The 20,588-nt window shown below is 39.9% G+C and overlaps 1 protein-coding gene across 1 annotated transcript in view; it reads left to right on the forward strand.

Annotated features, from left to right (window-relative positions):
* Positions 1-20,588, forward strand: part of DLGAP2 (DLG associated protein 2) — a 1,782,978-nt gene that overhangs the window by 1,147,311 nt on the left and 615,079 nt on the right. The window contains exon 4 of the mRNA XM_078647907.1: positions 3,065-3,212. Within this exon, the coding sequence (XP_078504033.1) occupies positions 3,065-3,212 (148 nt within the window). The remainder of the gene's footprint in view (positions 1-3,064; positions 3,213-20,588) is intronic.

The raw sequence follows: 20,588 nt of genomic DNA on the forward strand, positions 1-20,588 counted from the left end.
CGGTTGGGTGCGTGGGTGGGGCGCCGAAGCTGTTGTGGATGTTAGAAGCGAATAGCACCCAAATTGGTTAAAAAAAAGGTAACGCTGGAACAGGACAAACTCAAGTGCTCCGGCCACCCACAATGTAACACTTTACACTTACTTCCAGAAGTGCTACTTGGTGCAGGAAAGTGGTCCACGGCACCAGCCAAGTGTTCAGAAGCTCTGGTTTGCCTGTTTTGTCTTCTAGGACTACAATTGCCGCACTTGCACCTGGTCTAATCCTTTTAAATTCCAGGTGAAGCTGGTCAGCTGGGCGTGAATTGATGGAGTTGTTGCAGGTGACTTCTTGAATCTCTTTTCTACCTGTTGCTTTCAGGCAGTCAACTCCTTATTCTTTCGAAGCAAAGAAGTCCTCTTTAGTGAACCCCAGAGTGTGCAGCAGGTGCAGTCCTTGTTGGTGCAGTCCTCTCTTGGTGAAGACCAGGGGCTCAGCAGGGCAGTCCTTCCTCTTCTAATGATTCTAGACAGGGATCTGAGTTGCTGGGCAGCTCTCCCACACTTCTCCAGGCTTCCCGGCTGGCAAGCAGAGGGACACCCCTGAGCACAGGGGTGCAGGGGGCCGCCCTCTGTGATGACCAATATCCCTGAAAGGTGGCATGGTCTTGTCCCAAATAGCACTGTTCCACAAAAATCAAAATGAAGAGAGTCTCTCCTGGAGCTTTAGGTCTGACCACTCCCCCCTTCGAGCCCCTCTTCTAATTCAATTATAGGGCTCCCATCTGGCTGGTAGTACAGGAAGTGAGGGTGGGCCTGGTTCCTGTCCTAACTGTCTTTCTAACTTTGATGACCAGTTTGGTTACTCAGCCCCTTTCCTGTCCTGGCATCTAGAAGCAGCAGAACTCCGCCCACCAGATGTCTCCTTTGTCTCAGCACAGGCCACTTCACACCTAATCAAGAGTGCTTGGCTCCGCTTGTTAAAGTCTGGCTAATCAGAAGAGGCTGCTAGAGGGCTGAACTGGGTAATTGTAGGAAAGGAGTTCTATAACGTATTTCCTACAAAAGTTATATTAAATTGAACCTTGGCAAGTTGCTAGATTTATTTCAACTATTCATTTTACACTTTTAAATATTATTTTAGCTCACTCCTGTCAAAAGTTAGACTTTATTAATAATAAGTAAAGTCTCTCCATGTTAGCCTATGGAGCTAATGTACTTTAATGGGGAAACAAATTGAAAGTTTTCCCTCATCAGGGCATATAAAACATCCTTTATAATGTCCCTGCTTATTTTAAGATGGCAAGCTGCTCTTGGGATACCGAGGGCAGACCGTAGGGGTGACTTATATGTAAGGTTGTTTCAGACTTTGGAAGTATCTTTAATTCCAAACTCGAATTTGGATATAGTTTTATTTCAAAAGAAGCCTGCAAGGCGGGGCTAACTTTTAGAATGACAGCAGGCCTCACAGCAGTGAACACGTACGTGTATTAACCTACTGGGCCTCTAAACATACATGCCCTATCATATACTAGGGACCTACAGATAGGTTGTCATCACCAACTGAAATTATACCTATTTACCATGTACCCTTTACACAGATCACAGGCCCTCAACCTGGTTAACAGAGCCAAGGGCACAATCAGAGTCAGAAAACCATCATCTGGTAGACAAAATGGGGGGGGGGGGGGCACTGCAAAATAGTCCTGGTTTTTCACACTGTTCAATGATTCTCTCCTGCTTATTTCTAACATTAGCTTTCATCCAGGAGCTGAACTCATTGCTAAACATCCTGTCACCATCCTATCCCTCAGATTTGGATATGAGCCTTGATCCCTTTTTCATATTTTAACATTCCACTGTAGGTCCTTTTCAACAAGACCATGGGCCCGATTCACAAAACTAACTTACGACAAAATCCTAAACGTACTACTTTTGGTAATCACAGAAGGCATTTATTAGTCTTAAGTTAGGATTTTGTCTTAAATTAGGATTTTGTCCTAAATTAGGATTTTGTCTTAAATTAGGATTTTGTCCTAAATTAGGATTTTGTCTTAAATTAGGATTTTGTCCTAAATTAGGATATTGTCTTAAATTAGGATTTTGTCTTCAATTAGGATTTTGTCTTAAGTTAGGATTTTGTCTTAAGTTAGGATTTTGTCTTAAGTTAAACTTAAGTTTAACTTAAGTTTGTCTTAAGTTTAATTTAAGACAAAATCCTAACTTAAGACAAAATCCTAATCTAAGACAAAATCCTAACTTCAGACAAAATCCTAATTTAGGACAACATTCTAATTTAAAACAAAATCCTAATTTAGGACAAAATCCTAATTTAAGACAAAATCCTAATTTAAGACAAAATCCTAACTTCAGACAAAATCCTAATTTAGGACACAATCCTAATTTAAGACAAAATCCTAATTTAAGACAAAATCTTAATTTCAGACAAAATCCTAATTTAAGACAACATCCTAATTTAAGACAAAATCCTAATTTAGGACAAAATCCTAATTTAAGACAAAATCCTAATTTAAGACTACTAAATGGCTTCGGTGTATACCAAAAGTAGTAAGTTTAGGATTTTGTTGTAAGTTAGTTCTGTGAATCGGCCCCCATGTACCTACTTATTTAAATATGCAGAGATCCTCTCATGTCTTTTCTATGAGAAGTTCTTTCCCTGGTTGTGGAGCTTTTCATACATGTAAGTATATGTTTGGAGGAACCACAGTACATGGCTAGTAAAATGGAGAATTCTTACTACTGAATAGGAGGGGTTTAGGGAGGAGAATAGTGGTGTTTAGGGTGGAACATGCAACTACAAACACTGACCCAAAATACAAACGTTCCTTGACAGAACCCATTTATGTCATCCCACAGTTACCTGTAACTGAATAATTAGAGAAATGGCATTTGAATTTATCTTTTGTACATATTTGTTTTGTTAGATTGTCCAGTCTATTAAAAACATATATATTGCTGTTACAGGTAACTGATCCAATCCAGATACTCTGTTTAAAATATTTCACATCTATGAACTGCAAAATGCTATAACATAATTCTGCTTATTTTTGTATTTCTTTTTTTATAGCCAGAGTTATCTACAAACTGCAAGTGAAATGCCTACTGTTCACATCTTGGATCCTTCGCCAAACTACAACTCTCCTAAATTCCGGTCACGAAATCAGAGCTACATGAGGGCTGTGAGCACACTCAGTCAGGCCAGCTGTGTCAGTCAGGTTGGAACCTACTTTTGAAACTTTCCTCAACTGCATATCTCGAATCACCTATTGCTTTACCAAATCATGCATTATTTTACATGTTTTGTTATCATTGTGGAGATTCAGAAACATACCTAGAAACATACTTAGAATCAAGCATATGACAGTTCTGTTTTTAAATGTAGCTCAATGGACTGAAAAGGGTGTACGAAAAGGTACTTGAGTTGTAACATATATTACAAAGCTGATGACTCCAGTGTCAGTGAAGACGTAGTGAAGATACATATGCACCCATGGTTAGGCTTGCAGTTACACTACTACATTACTTCTTGCCTTCTTGCTTAATTGCAAAATGGCATCACAGTAGCCTATAGTTTCCAAATAATGCTCGCTCAATCAATGTCTGAAGTTGAGTACACAGATGAGAGGTTTCAGTTACAGCACAATATTAAATGGCACTTGTTTTGATCACTCCCATCTTCTAAGATGTATCAACGCAAATGTAGGAGAGACAGAGTGCATCTAAACGGTAGGTTCGTTATGAATCTATAAAAATGATGAAAGCTTTAGACTTAACTATGCTAAGTTAAACTGCTATTCTGTTTGTGTAGGGTAAGTCTAGTACCTTGATTCAACAATCTTTGTTTTCTGCACAATTGAAAGTGACTCTTTCAGTTTGTAGCATGACATCTTACCACTTGTCTCTGCACAACAGGCAAAATACCTTACCTTTTCAGTACATGCCTAATCTGAATGCACACATCTCTACAGTGGCGAACAGTGGCATTAGAATTTTTCGTCACCAGAAAAAGTGATGTTTTGTCCTGATTAGGGTTGGACAAAGAGAACGCTTTCACAGTGAAGCCATGTGAAGTCGCTAACTTTTTACAACTTTGTATGGTGTGAAGTAACTCTGCACAGTTGACTGCAAGGCCTGATTGCCTATCACAGAACGTCCTCATGTGCCGAAGTTCTAGGAACAGGAATTCATTGCGTCAGCTAGAAGATCCATCACCACTCAACACCAGTATGGGTGGGATAGAGCAAGTGGGCAGTGGGGAGGCAAGGTGGAAGCTTTGCACCTTGTCAAATCCCTAGTCAGAATCCAAGCCTGTGCCTAAATCAGACCCTCTCTTCTTTTTCATCTCACTAAACTGCGCTTGTAACCGATCGGTTGGTGGGATGGTATTATGTGCACATCAAAATTAATAAACTACTAAATGCATCTCCTTTTCGAAAACCTACATAAACTTGACATGGACCAAAATATATATTTGTGTGTAATTGTTAATTTCTCTCTCCAATATTTTTACTGTATTAGTTTTGAGGTGATTGTATTCTTCCAATGGGGTATACAACCGTTTCAACGCAACTTTTACAACAAACTTCTTTTACAACGCAACTTTTACAACGCAGGATCCATTACAACGAATGTCTTTACAACGCATGTTTTTACATCGCAGGTACCTTTACAACGCATGCCATTACAACGTAAGTATTGGTAAGTATATAATTATATTAAACATTTTATTTAATTATTTTTATAAAAATAAATAAATATTAATTAATTATTATATTTAAAAATACAATATTATTTATTTAAAAAAATAATTTATGTAATTCTATTATTAATTAATATTTTTACCCCTACACTATCCAGCACTTACCCTACTATTACACCCCCCTGGAGTTAGAATAGTAATTTTTACCCCTACACTATCCAGCACTTACCCTACTATTACACCCCCCTGGAGTTAGAATAGTAATTTTTACCCCTACACTATCCAGCACTTACCCTACTATTACACCCCCCCTGGAGTTAGAATAGTAATTTTTACCCCTACACTATTCAGCACTTAACCTACTATTACACCCAATATTTTAAAACACATAAATTATTTAATAAAAAATATATACATAGTTATAAAAAAATAAAATTAATTAAAATTAAAATTAAATTAAATAAAAAAATATATAAATTTAAAATAATTACATTTCAAAAAAATTATATACTTACCAATACTTACGTTGTAATGGCATGCGTTGTAAAGGTACCTGCGATGTAAAAAAATGCGTTGTAAAGACATTCGTTGTAATGGATCCTGCGTTGTAAAAATTGCGTTGTAAAGGTAGGCCTTGTAAAAGTATGCGTCGTAACGTCATACATCCTTCCAATGGTGTCTTCTTGGAAATATGTTCGTTCTACTTTTTCATCCTAGTGTCAGGAGCGGACCGTGCAGGTAAGAGAGGTGGGGCGGGGTGGGGGGGGCTTCGACAGATGACGACGATTGAAAATTAAATAAATATTTAATTTTCCCTCGTTATCATCTGTCTAGTCAGCCCCCTACCCTCCCCAATGCTCTTACCTGCACGGGCCACTCCTGCCTAGTTCAGCAGTAGCAAAGGCTAGGCACACTTTCATTTTCTGTTTTCCTCTATTTTTCGTTCTTCCAATTCACTCACTTCATTCCATCACTTATGCTAATTTCCTGTAACCCTGCCTCCACACTGCCTTTATATTGTGCTTTTCACTTTGAAATTGACCACTGCTGTGATTCCGTGCATCTCTGTTAGTCCTCTTAGGCCTCTCACCTCCCCCCAGCCTTTCTTTCTAAACTCTGCTCTTCACCTGGTTCCCAATGCGAATTCCGTCACCATTGCCAATGCTTAATATATTCGGGAATCATCTTCAAATTTTATTTTTTGTAATTACAAAATGGCAGGAAGTTAAAAATCTAGAAAATAATGTTCCAAGATGGCTGGCCACAGCTGTTGGCTTTATGAATGCTTGTGACACATTTTGCTAGCATTTGCAAAGCCAACAGCAACAAATACAGCCTTCTTTGAATGTTATTTGCTTGGCATCCAAGATGGCCACCAACTTATATTTATGTGCAAGTTTGGGGGCATCTTAGAAGCATAGAAAATAACTTTTGAGACATGTTGGGGTGTTACTTTCTATATGTCCGAGACATGTTGGAATGTTGCATCTAAATACAACATGACAGCCATTTTGGAAATATAGAAAATTACAATCCACGATGGTCATCAGTTTTGCTATTGGCTTTGCAAATGGTTATAACATTGACTCACAATCATTTGCAAAAACAACAGCTGTGGCCCTCCATCTTATAACAACATTTTCTAGACTTCCAAGGAGGTCACTGTGTTTCATCTACATGTAGTGGTATCAATCCGTCTTGTACTTTAAATTAATCTTTAATGACATCACCCCTGTACTGAAGGATATTCACTGACTCCTGATTCGGGCAAGAATCTATTTCAAGCTAGCCTCATTCTCATAGTGTTTTCTTTCCAACACCCTGTCAACCTTACATCATCTCTAAAAATCTAGCGTTGCACTCATTTAGAAAATCTACACTTATGGGCCTCAGGCATCATGATCACAGTCAATATAGCGCTCTCAGGCCTTACCCGTCTCCACAGGACCATCGGGATACACAATGCAGTACCAGAGGTTTACATCATTAGAATGGGGGCACAAAACAGCTACTTCTGGCAAAGGCCGGAGAGGATATAAGGCTATCCTCTCACAACGAGAGCAGTCTACATGTGAGTTGTGAACATATTGATTGCAACTGGCTGAGTCCAGACTTCTGTGTCTTGTAGGACTACTACTGATCACAGGAAATGCTCTCCTCCTGTTTCTATTGGACAGGCACTCCCCAAATAGATCTTCTATGCTCCGGTTTCCAACGGCCAGATTCATCAATGTCCCGTTTTGCGAGTCCTTAATAGCGATTATTAAGGAATCGCTATTAAAGACTCGCAAAAAGGGATTCATGTAGAAATAGCAAAAATAATTGCGATTTCTACAGCTTCCTTATTTGCGATTAGCAAATTGCTAATCGCAAATAAGGAATGAATCCCCATTCATTCCGATGGGCCTAAAGGCCCATCAGAATGAATGGGGAGTCATTCCTTATTTGTGATTAGCAATTTGCTAATCGCAAATAAGGATGCGATTTCAAGGGTGCCAGGGGAGTCTAAAGGACACCCTGTAGCACCCCTGAAATGGTGATTTACACTGGTGTTGCGCACACACATGCCCAAAGGACATGTGTGTGTGTAACATACAACTTAGAAAAATGCACTAAAGTGCATTTTTCTAAGTTTTCGCTATTTACCACGAAGTCAGACTTCGCGGTAAATAGCGGACAAAAATTGCGATTTTGCAATTCTGAAATGGTTCATGAATTGCATTTAAGGAATCTCAAATAGAGATTCCTTAAATGCAATTCCTCGCAATTTAGCGATTTCGCATTTTGAGATTTTTGCATTTGGGATGATTAATCCCAAATGCAAAAATTGCGCTCGCAAAGGGCCAGATTCTCAGAATCTGGCCCTTTGCGAGCCGAATTGCCGTTGATGAATCTGGCTGCAAGTCTCTTATATGCAAGTCCTTTCTATTTAGATGTTGGAATTTTCCCTTCGACAAAAGCTGAAGGTGGAGGTGTCATTTCCTCCATTGAAGAAGGTGATCTGGTTTTCACTGATAGCAGGGTTGCTGCTTTTGAAAAGTCGATTATCCCATTAGCAATAAATCACCTCAGGCCCCCATCATCTTCAAAGGCATTAATTGTTAGTTTGAAGGTTAGGGGTTTAAGGTTCAGAGGTAACAGTGTCCATCGATCCCAGCAGTGCAGTTTAGACCTCCAGGAAATAATGACATTTCAAAGTTCATGGCCACCGACTGACCCTTTTCCTTGCCGTGGTGTGAGCATAATGAGTGTGATAGACATGAAATTGTGAATCAGGCTTTCCTATGCAGTTCCTACAGAAGGTTCATGCCTTGGGATTGTCTGTATCTGCTTTGATGGGAGACTGGGGCAGTGCAAGGGCCTTCACTGAGCCTTGAATTGGTCCACAGTTAGAAGACAGGCATGCCTCTCTATCTCTTCACAGGTTTATCATGGCCAATCTGTAAGTAAAACTTTCCTCCCTTATCCAAAACTTGTTAAGTGTCATAGTCATTGTCTGAAGCATCCCCAAATGTTTCTTTTATCTTGTACATCCCTCATTCTGGTGGCCATCGCTTCAGCACAAGGCACATTGTTTGTTCAGTGTCTTGATTTCTAGGACTCTTAAATTTAGAGTATATCCAGGCAGTCTTAATGAATGTTTCTGTTTTCTAAAAGTATTCATCTTGTTTTGATTTGTTAAGCCCCAAATAAGCATCAAGACTATGAACACTTTTACACAGCATGTTCATGATCCATGTACGGTGGTCTTAAATGACCGGTGTAGGACAAAACTATGCAATATATATTAAGGCCCTTGTAGCATTGCTAACGACATTTTACATAAATAATCTTCTATCCTTGTAGCAGTGAGCCTTTCACCCCCATTAACCATTAATCTCCTTCATTCTTCTCAATCGATGGTGCTGGTGGTGTCCTTTCAATTAATGTGTTTGTTGTATCCCTCTCAAGTCCCCCAGACCTGCTCAAGTTCATTGGGATAGCTAGCCCCTATTGACATTCACCGGCTTTTCAGAATGTTTCTGTGTTCGAGCCCAACATAATTTTACAAGAATAAGGTGATTGTTCTGCATGTTTTATTCTACCTTTCTCCTGCAAGGAGAATATGTACATTTATTGTTCACAGTACAATGAGGAAAGTTCCGTCACTACAACTCACTTTTTAATATTTTTGGTGCGATTTAATGGCTTACACCCCTTTCCAAAAAACAACACTATTTCCACCTCAATACCTAAACATAGGATTGAGACAACACTACAGCTGTGTGTAATATAATTTGGAGACATAGAAATCTACATACTCTACTCTGATTCTGTGAATTCACAAATTACACCCACCAATCATATATTTCTTGCACCTAGGTTTAACTCAATGACACTTTGTGAATTCTGCCCTATCTCTTTATAAACCTGCAGGACATTTTTATGACCTGAATTAGCCCAAAGCATTGCATAGGTGTTGTCATCCACCACGGTATCCGTAGATTTTATTGTCTAATGTTTCCACTGAAATCACTAATAGGAAGACCCTTGTCGAACATGCAGCTTCATAGCAAAGGAAGTAATTTCTTAAACGAATGATACTCTGGGGGAAACATCCTTTACAACGCAACTTTTACCCCGCACTACCATTACGATGCAACTATTACAACGCAAGTCATTACAACGCTGCAGGGCGCTCTAGGATGGGGAATAGTTTAATTACTATCCAACACTTCCCTACTATCCACGGGGACTGGAGTTGGAATAGTAAATTAAACTATTCCAATATCCAGCGCCCCCCAATGCAAGTTGTTGTAACCACTTGCGTTGTATAAGTTGCGTTGTAATGGCATGCGGAGTGAAAGCATGCGTTGTAATGTCATACATCCATACTCTGGGGATAATGGTGCCTCTGCAATTCCTGAAAAAAATTGGTGAATATCATTATAGATGCACCCTAAAAGAAAAACTGTGTTTTCAGTGCTATGCTTTCTTTTAGAACTCTTAATTAAAAAGCATAAACATTATACAACTATCAAGAAGGAAAAATAACAATTTCAAATAACTTCTCTTTCCGCTACACCACTGACACTAAAACAAAAGCTAAACGTGTGTTCATTACAGCAGTAAGGGCAGTGATGCAAAGAAACATGATTCAAAAGTAAAACGAATGAATACATAAGTAAATAAAAGGAAAATAAATATAGCTCATCACAATTCATACAGTTACAAAATCTTTGTACAGTCTTACTCCATAATTTTTTCATAATTTGGATACATATAATACCCTTAACTGGGAATAGAGGCGGTTCTCCTTTCATGTCACATGTTTTCTGCAAGAGCTAGCTCCTAATTTTAGGATTGGAGGACACAAGAATATTGTCCAGAGATTTAATAAATACAGCAATGGAAGATGATGTGAGTTTATGTTTTAATTCTATGCACACAAACCTCACATTGGACTATCCCTCAGTTTCCATTGTAAGCAAATTCCCTTAAATCTCACAACCTAATATTCATGAAACGTTGTATTTAACCTTATTTATGCAAACGTCATTATTCAAAACATAGGTATGGGCAACATAAGGCAAGTGCTATTGCTTTGCACAGTCAGTCCTATGTCCATTAAAATTAATCAATTTAAGTTGATTAATAGATGTTGTAAAGTGTAATAATGAGTCAATATTAAAAAACTAAATTTTCCCCCCCAGAAGGATATACTGACTACGTTTGGCGGAGAGTAACCACTGTCCAAACCATTGGGTCCAGGGTACCTACACTGGTCTCTAATAAACGAATACTGCGTTTTCAAGAAGCAGGCCTCAGTCGCTCTTTCTCAGCCTATTGAGGCCAAAGTCAAGGTGTAAATGTGCCTGTAAGAAGCTGCATGACAAATTAACTATTGCTTGAGTATCTTTGTACTGTACTCCATTCAGCGAGAAGATATAAATGTACGTGAAAACCTCCACTCCATAACTTGTTTCTGGTAGTAGTTTGACCTTTATTAGCAGCAAAACAGGGCCCTAAGAACGCCTTATAGTGGTCTTAAAAGGTCGGCATAAATTGAATACCATAGAATTTGACCAAGTTTTCAAAGCAACCAGATGAGAGCTAGCCCTCCCCCAGCTTCAAACCATGCTATAAGATATATTGTCGTACCTGTTCCACATAGCATATTGATGAAAATCCAAGCAGAACTAGCACTAGCCATTCGTGCTTGAGAGCTAAGGAATCAGGTGAGACTAAGAAAAGTGGCTTTTTAAAGATAGAGCTGTAAATGTTCACTAGACTAAAGCATGTTACTAAACTGTTTTGAAGGAAGGCATACACTTTTCATTTAAGCCTTCAATGAATGCTGCTCTGTTAAAGTTTATGTTTGGAAATTTAGACTATTTTGATCAAAATGCACAAGATTTAGAAACATGGCAGAACAACAAATCTATATTAAGGATCCCATTTACAAAATACATTTGCTAGATTAAGATGTTCTTGTACCTTCTAAAAATTGAATTATGTGAGTTTCTGCCAGGAATAACATAAATTAACATTCCCAGTTCCACAGCAGTCGGAGCGCTCTGCTGTGTGTACTTATCATTAATACATTGTCACAACCTGTTCCTTTTATTTCAAAGTTAAAGTTCTGAGCTAATCCAAGCAGCCATCAAATAGAAAGAGAACATCTTTATGAGTGCTTACTGCATACCTTAGTTTCTTAGTTTAACCTGTTAGCTGCTGGACCTCCCAATCCCCCAAGTGTTGAGGTCTTTTTTTGCTATTTGGGGTAGATCGCACTTAGGGCTCCATAAAATATTTTTGCACTTAAGAGTATCCATGCATAATTTGGGTCTTTTTTTCCAATTCCTGTGGATTCTAAAGGTACCCAGGGTTGGCATAATTCTCCTGGAGGAGACAAAGAAAATAGTCAAAATACAGCAACATTTTGAGTTTTGTGAGCTAAATCGGAAAAAGTGCTCAAAATAAAAGTGTCCAATTTTTTTCTCCTAAAAATGGCATCAACGAACGGTTTGCTGTACTAAAGACACCATCTTTCCAGCTTTCAGAAACATGTAGATCTGAATCAAAAAAACGAATTTTGTACCACAGTTTTTGGCATTTTTCAAAGAGGTAGCGCATTTTTTCTATCTTTGTGCTCTCACCGTACTACCAGTTTGCGGTGGAAATCAGTATGAAACCCATGGGTAATCCAGAAACGTTACAAATTTCTGTAAATTAGCAAAATTCAAAAATTAGCAAGGGGCAATATGTGTAGATCCCTCATGGGATTTCCAAGGAAAATAACTGTTGAAATAAAGTATTACTGAAAAGGAGTCAGAAAAAACGCTATTTGTTTTCATCTGTATCTTTCTGTCAGAAACGTCGATTTACATAAGCAATACAAAATTACATCCGCTAGACCCATCTAATTGCAGGGATATGTAGGGTGTGTGGGTTCTCTAAGAACCCAAGGAGCCCAGGACCAATAGCTGATCTGCACCATACAATGGTTTTTCACCGAGCACGAGAATTGACCAATTCATATAGTGAAATATGTAGAGTGAAAAATAGGTATCAAGAAAACCTATTATTTCTGCAATGTACACAATATATGGAGTTTAGGAGAAGTGGTTATTTGTAAATCTCTGCACACATACTAGTGTATAATTTAGAGGATATTTTCAAAATGTCTTCTTTCTTATATATTGGCTTACATTTGAAAGGCACAACTGCAGCAAAATCCATTTAGAAATAACAAATGTTCTGCTATTCTATGCTTCTACAAGTATTCAGATAAAAATGACACGCCATTTGGGTGGGTAGGCTTAGTATCTGCAACAGAAAATGGGCCAAAACACAATATGTATGCATCACATTTTTTTACTGAAAAATTGCCCTTTTTTCCAATCTGGGCAGCTCTAGATTTTGGACCCTAGCTCAATCAGCACCTAGGGAAATCTAGCAAACCTGTACATTTTTTAAAAATCTAGACACCTAGGGGTATCCAGTGTGGCATGTTGTAAATAGCTCTCATCATGTTTTTTTTTTTACCCCGAATCCCTTGGAAACCTCTGCAAGGATTCACAATCTTCCTTCCACCCGGAATTCTCTAAAATCACTCAATAAAAATAGTACCTCACTTGTGTAGGTAGGCCTAGTCCCCACTACAGGAAATAGCCCAAAACGCAACATGGACACATCACATTTTTCCACTCAATACTGACCCTTTTTATACAAAGACCGTAGCTGTAGAATTTGGACCCTAGCTCAACCGGCTCCTAGGGAAACAGAGCAAACCTAAGTAGTTTTGAATAACAGTTATTCCCGGTGGAGTGCCTTCCATGACTCGCACCAGGTTTTTTTTACCAAGAATTTCTTAGAAACCTCAAATGTGACTGGAAAAACACATTTTCCTCATATTCCTGTGATTGAAAGTTCTTCCATCTGTTAGAAGCCACAAACCTCACTTATGTGGGTAGGCCAAGTGTCCAAGACAGTAAACAGCCTAAAACGCAACATGGACGCATCAAATTGTTCCACTCAAAACTGACCCTTTTTTTCTGTGTGGGTAACTGTAGATTTTGAACACTAGCACAGCCAGTACCTAGTGAAACCTAGCAAACCTGTACATTTTTAAAAACTAGACACCTAGGAGAACCATGGTGGGGTGGCTTATGTGACTATCACCAGGTTTTTTTTTACCCCGAATCCATTGCAAGCTTAAAACCTTGACTAAACAACACATTTTCCTCACATTTCTGTGCTGGAAAGTGCTGGAGTCTGCGTGGAATCACAAAATTGCTTCCACCCAGCATTTCCCCAAGTCTCCTAATACAAATCTTATGTCACTTGAGTAGGTAGTCATAGTACCTGTGACAGTAACAAGCACAAAATGCACATGTTTCCATTCAAAACTGACTCTTTTTCCAATGTGGGTAGCTGTAGATCTGGATCCTACCTCAGCCAGCACCTAGGGAAATCTAGCAAACCTGTACATTTTTTAAAACTAGACACCCACGGGTATCGAGGGTGTGGTGACTTGCATGGCTACCATCGCATTTTTTTACCCAGAATCCCTTGTAAACCTAAAACTTTGACTAAAAAAACACATTTTCCTAACATTTCTGTGATGGAAAATTTTGGAATCTGTGGGGAGCCACAAATTTCCTTCCACCCTGTATTCCGCCAAGTTTCCTGATAAAAATCGTACCTCCCTTGTGTGGCAAGGCTTAGTGCATGAGACAGAAATGGATCAAACCTAGGTCAGTGTGAGTACCCCATGAGGACTCATGTTATACAGTAAACTGTACATATACTAGTTTTTGATGGAGGATGAACATGGCAAGCAGGACAAACCTTTTACCCATACGTGTAGCCTTGGGTGCAGAGTTATCTGTAATGATATGATTTTTTTAAAATACCCGAGTTGGTATCCTGCAGTAGATGCAAGAGCATTCAGGGCTGATCCATGGAATAACCCAGTTGAAGAGTCAAGTGTTCAGCTTTGTGCAGAATACACTAATTTTAGATATGGTGAATATGTGTAGACCAGGTCATTCTGCCCCTTTGGAGCAAATTAGGATGAGTCTGTTCTTCTTGCTCTGGTGCTGCCTATGCTGATCAAAGGTGTCTGGAAGGTTTCTGAAATATGAGTCAGTACTGTAGTGTGCTAGACCAGTGCTGTGTAAGACTTTGAGTGTGTGTTTCAGGAGTTTGAAAAGAGCTGTGGATTGGGGGTTAGTCAAGCTGTTTCAGGTGCTGGGGGTGTGCATGTTGGGATGTTGAGGGAGGAGGCTGCTTCCTGCATTCTGTATGGTCTGGAGTCTCTGCTTAGTTGAGTGATGGATATTTCAGTATTGGGGCAAGTGGGGTGCAGATGGGTTTGAATCTGTAAGGGAAGATGCAGCGTTGGCATGTGTATCTGTACTACCTTTACTATCTGTCTTCTACCTATGCAAAATGTCTGTGAAAGCACAACTTGCTTAAGCTTTTTTTACTTTTCATGTCTCTGTACTCATCAGAGTTCTGACTAAATCTGTATACTTGCCTAGTGAACCTAAACTAACGCCTTCCATTGCTAGTTACTTGAAGCACAAGAAAAAGTGCACCTTCAGCGCACTCACTGTGCGAAACCCAGTTCCTTCCAGTTTGTGGATGTAGGTTGGGGGTGTCTGAGGTATGCCTCCAAGTCCTCATTCCACACCATTGAAAAAGCAAAGGTGAGACCTGAGCCACCAACATCTAAATCAGGCTCAGATTCTACAATGTATACCGAGCTCTACAATGATTCTACAATGTGGACCGTTCCAGTCGGGTAAACAAATTCTTCAGGAAAAGTACACCTTTGTATTGTGTGGAGAAGGTAGTCACAACTACACATAAAAGAGTATTCCTACACAAAGCCACTAATGGAAAATGGGACCCTTGGTTCCTTAGATGGCCCTGTAGAGGTAAATTGGTTTCTCGGAAAAAGCACACCATTACATTGAGTAATGCCGCCGCATGATCTGCGATCAGGTGGTTGTGTGAAACAATGCAAAGGTGAAGTAGTAGCTAATGGAAGGCAGGCATCCATGCACAGCCAATGAAAGATTTACCTAACAGCAGGTCCACTACAGTCAATTTCCCAATATTTCACTATTGCATGCCACAACATTCAGCAAGTAGGATTACACAGGGCTGGCTGGTATTGGCACTTGGGACAGTAAACACAACACAAGGAACTCAAGTTCATTGCTTAGAGCAGACGCCATAATGACAACATGGTTGATACTTTTTAGCTGATTTAAGAATGTGATCAACAAAGTGTCGATCCTGTAGCCTTGCCACTTCCTGAGTATATGAAGTGGAGGCTGCTGCTTCCGTAGCAGTAAGACTTTCAATGACGGACAACTGAAAGTCAAGAAAAGACATTAGTCTTCCTGTGATGGTCTGATAATTAACATATGCATTGTATGCTGCCATCTGGATCAGGTGGGTAAACAGTTTCTTATACCACATATCAGTTTTATTACTCGCATTATATGGCTAAAGAACCTAGTCATTCTTTTCCACTCTGCCCATGTACTTGTGGTATTTAAGTATACAGGTAGGCTTGTGAACTTTGGCCATCTGTCCCCAAACCATGGCGGGGGAAGTGCTCTCATCATGAATTGAGGTGAGCATGTACACATCACGCCTATCAGAGAACTTGACTGGAAGCACTTCATTGGGAAGCATTGCAGTACTCTGGGATGTCTGGAGCTTCTTACAAACAAGCTCCTGTCGAAATTCTTTTCAGCACCAAAAAAATATACTGCATGCCACAGTGCTAGCTTTGTACAGCTCACTGAACAGCTTTACTCCTGTATAGAAATGTCCACATAAGTGTCATATCCTTTGTGATGGAGTGGCTGGGTAAGCTCCCATACAGTTGTACCAGTGACTGCTAGCATGGGAGGGCACCCTACAGGCTTTAGAGTAGAGTCCTTCTCTGTATACCTCTCAAGCTGTACACAACGCCAGTAGAGCTTTCACATAGCATGTACAACTTGTTGCGCTAGCGAGCTCTTTTCCTCACGATGTGCTGCCTGAATAACAGCCGCATTTGTGTGGGATCAAGGACTAATTGATGGATTATATATCTCTGGAAACCTGGCAGACAAATGTTCCACAACAGCCAACCTTTGAACAACCTGCCATGGTCTGGATGTTCCGAGGTCATTGCAGCAGAATTGTCACTGAAATGCAGCATAAGCTGCAATAGCAAAAAGCTATCTCTCCTCATGTATGGTTCAAAGATGGAGGCTACCCGAACCATGCAAGTAGATGAGTAGACCTGCAAGGTTGGTTTGTGCACCTACCCCATTTGAAGCATAAGGCAAAAAATATGAACTCCTCAAGTGAAGTGGGAGTCTACTTGTGTGCCTTAGAAAGAGGCTCTAAAGTGCCTCCATAGTCCATCGGAAATTTTTCAGTAAGCGAATGTGTTTGCTGCACAATTTGCTCAAGGATGTCAACATCCAAAAAGAGATGAACATAGTCAATTGGCAAAAAACTGTCTATATCGACTTTACATTCAGAGTCACCAGTGAAAAGTTGAATTTGGGGCTGAACTAAATTGGGTGGATGCAAAGAGAGCACTCCATCTGTACTTGCTGCTGCATGTGCCTACTCTTTGAGTTGGTCTAACCTACTATGTTCGCCCCTCTGCACAGACATTGCTTGCAAAGGGACAACACAACTGCCAACATTGTGTCCCTCAGAATCATTTGGTCATCAGATGGAACTCCACCAACTTGAAAATCCCTTCCAGATTCTACTCCATTTTCCAATCTCTCAGATGCTGTCTCAGTACCTGCTGCCTCAGTCTCTGATCCTGCCTCAGAGCAGTCCCCCATAACCCGAGTCAGGGCCTGGGCAGCAGTCATCCACTGAGATGCCATCTCTGCTACTGGCTAAAACCGTCCTTTGAAAACACTGTTCTATATAGAAGTATTGTTCGAAATCAGTTAGTTGCTGTGTACTTGTGATATGTGTGCAACAGTAAATAAACACTAAGGAGTAAACATTTTAAAACGCTGGTATATAATACAACACTCTTGTATAGGGAGGAACTCAATGACATGCAAATTGGAAAGTTATGAAACTCTTCCTGAATGGATATGCATGTTTTTGGGATCTTAGAGCAAAAGCTTTCTCCTTCATAAGATTGGTATTGTCTTCAGAAAGTGCACTTTTAGTTAGCATTTTCTGAATTATGAAAATAACTATCCATGTAAAGAAACTTGGTAGGGATAGTAATAGAATTTAAGATAATGGATACAGAATTTGATATGCTGATTCACTTTTGATAAAAACATCAGACTTCCCTTACACTTCTTCGAAGGCTTAAGTATAATATTAAATACATTTTTCTCATTTTTTTACTCATGACATCCCAGGTGTTTGTGACCCAATGTTATTAGCATTTTTAAAAAAGCACTGAAAAAAACAAGAAATCTGGCCTTGGCAAGTGTTATTTTTTTTTAATGTATGTGTTTTGTCAACATGTGCATTAAATATATGGCAAATAGAGAAAAGTAAAGGAGTGGCCCATCAGCAAAGGCACGTCTACAGCCTAGCCAGTGAAAACTACCTTTCAGGCAGCTGAACACGTAATCAGGCAAATTGCTGTCACTTAGTGAATGACAGCTAATGGCAAAAGTGGGCTGACCATTTACCCCTTGCTGTATGCTGTAGTGAGTGAAAGCAAAATGTGAATTACACTTCAACAGAGCAATGGGTGAAGAGCACTGCATAAAAGCCACTATATGTCTGTGTATATGTATGTTTTTTATTATGAATTAGTTGAAGAAAATAAGGTTGGGAGCATCATCAAGGTTAATATGGTTCATATTTAATACAACAAAAGAATCGCAAGCAATTAAAATATTCTTATCACAGACTAACATACATTGCAGGCGATAATGAAAAATATGTAATTCCGATGGTGACTCCAAAGATGGTCATGTTGCTTGCTGATCGCTTCTTACAACCCCAAAAATAGGCCTTTATTTCTGCATAAAAGTCCTCTTACTTAGAAGCAAGTACCTTGCGAGCATAAAATTTCTTCCAAATGACTTCTCCAAGGAGGGTTTACTACGAATTACATTTGCTTTTTTTATGCACAAAAAGTAATTCTCTAAGAGGTTGAAGAAATGAATGGCAAGAATGGCCAGTGCCTCGACCCCCTATCATTTTGACTTAAAGAAATTACTGACCACTTCCCTTTTGTCTTAGAGAAAAAGACTGACAGTCCCCTTTTGAATATCTCTTGCAATGTAAACTCTCTTCTACACCATGAGCTTCACCCCAAGGAGAGAAAGAACAGAGGTCTGACCAGAAGATTGCCTCGTTTCATGCACGATGTTGTACATTGGTACGAAAAAGCCTGGTCCTAGTTGTTACTTCTCCAGACCTCTGGGAAAGGTCTTACCACACTTCAGCAGACAGAAGCGTAAATAGAGTATTTTCTCAAAGTCCAGAATCTTCATATGAAAATATGAATAGGGTAATTATTAAGCCCTTAATGCAGATTTCAGAAATTAATGTTTTCTCTTGAGCCAGGAAACCCTAGCGAGAAGGGAGAGGCGTAAACCTTTTAAGACAGATTGGCAGAGGATCCCATTCATCTCGCTCTAGTTAACTGACACATTTGGCTCCAAAACAGCATGTGGAAAATTATTATTGGATGAAGATATATGAGCAACAGAAGTCATTAGAGGGAAAAAGAGATGCAGAATATGCAGATATCAAGAGAGGATCTGCAGAGTAGTTGTAAGAAATTAGGTTGCTTGTTAAATGGGGTGAAGCCCAACTCAGGCAGCAACCACAATCCATGTCAGGGTGAAGTCATAAGCAACCCCAAATTACCTTGTGCTTATCCCTCTGGTATTTTGGAACAAAGCAAATAAGCCTAAGTTAGAGGCAATGTGTAAAGAATGTATGCAACACTTCAAACAGTAATAAATTGAAAACACACCACAAAAGAAATTCCACATCAATTTAGCAAAATAGAGTACAATTTAATAAATTAATTGACATAAAAATAACAAAAATACAATCAGTAGAGTTGAAAATATGCAATTTAAAAAATTTAAGAAGGAATACTGTTTAAAAGCACACGGCGCCAACTGTGATTATTTGGTCACGCAAGAACAGGACATAGTCACAAGTTCTGGCCTGCCGCAATGGAGCGTGGGCCAGATACAGGGACCAAGTTTGGCTCGCTGAACAAAGTACCCTAAATCATGGTTGTGGAGTGTTGCGAGATCCAACATCAAGGTTGTGTTAGCTGCATTGGTTCCGAGAAGCTGTTCCGGAGATGCATTGCGCTGCTGCAGTTTTGATATTTCGTTGACGGGGCTTGAGATGCAACGTCCTGTTTCCTCATCAATAATGACATAGATGAAGGTTTGCAGTGTTTGAAGTCCTGCATCAGGGATGCGTCTCGCAGGTTCCGATGCAGAGCTGTGAGGAGATGCATCGTGCTGCGTCGGTTCAGCCCAAGAGACCACAGCTGAGCTGTCAGAGCACCTTTTGGCCCACTTCCAAGGGTCCAGGTCTGGGGTGGCACAACTTAAGGGCAAGTCTCACAGCAGACAGAGTCCAGATGTTGTGTTCAAGGTGGTTGCAGCCTTTTTTGTACCTGTGGCTCTGATCAAGAGGCAGGCCAACTTTCCCTTAGAGTCACTCTACTGGTCCTGGGTTCCAGATGCATATCCAGTCCTTTTCACTCAGATAACAGCGCAGCTGAGTACAGACCTTCTTGCAGAAGAACAGCACAGCAGTCCTTCTAAGTCTTTCATAGGTCGTGCAGTGTACTGAAGAGCTGAGGATCCAATATTTAGTAGGAGAAGGTTCTGGAGGTTTTCACCCCCCAGAGGTGTTTGGAATTTCAGGCCTCCCCGCCCTGGCCCCAGGATTTCTGGGGTTACAACAGACTAGTGTTAAAGCCTTTGGGATTTGTTGAGGCAAAGCCTTTGCGATCTGCAAGTGTGGTAGGTGAAAGCTCCTCCCTCATATCAAGTCAGAGATGACTGATCCTGCCAACACCTATTTCCCCTTTGTCTCCAATTCATTGTAAGTCAATGTTACCATGTTTAAAGGAGAGAGCACAAGCACGATAGCACTTGTTGGCAGTAGTACGTGCACAGAGTCCTAAAAGCCAACAAGAACAGGTTCAGAAATTAAGAGGGTGAAGGCAAAAAGTGGCCCTGCAGAGAGGGCAAAGTCCAACAGCATTGTAGAGAAAGAAAATAACAAAAGGAGGTAGAGGAACGAATGAGGTCAACAGAGTAAGTGAGAGACAAAGAAGAAGCAAAGGTTAGGATTGTCATTGGGAGTGCAGGGGTGAGAGAATGGCTAACAATTAAGCAGGTGCAAGACCCCATAT

The sequence above is a fragment of the Lissotriton helveticus genome, chromosome 6, assembly GCF_964261635.1.
Source record: "Lissotriton helveticus chromosome 6, aLisHel1.1, whole genome shotgun sequence".
Classification (NCBI taxonomy): domain Eukaryota; kingdom Metazoa; phylum Chordata; class Amphibia; order Caudata; family Salamandridae; genus Lissotriton; species Lissotriton helveticus.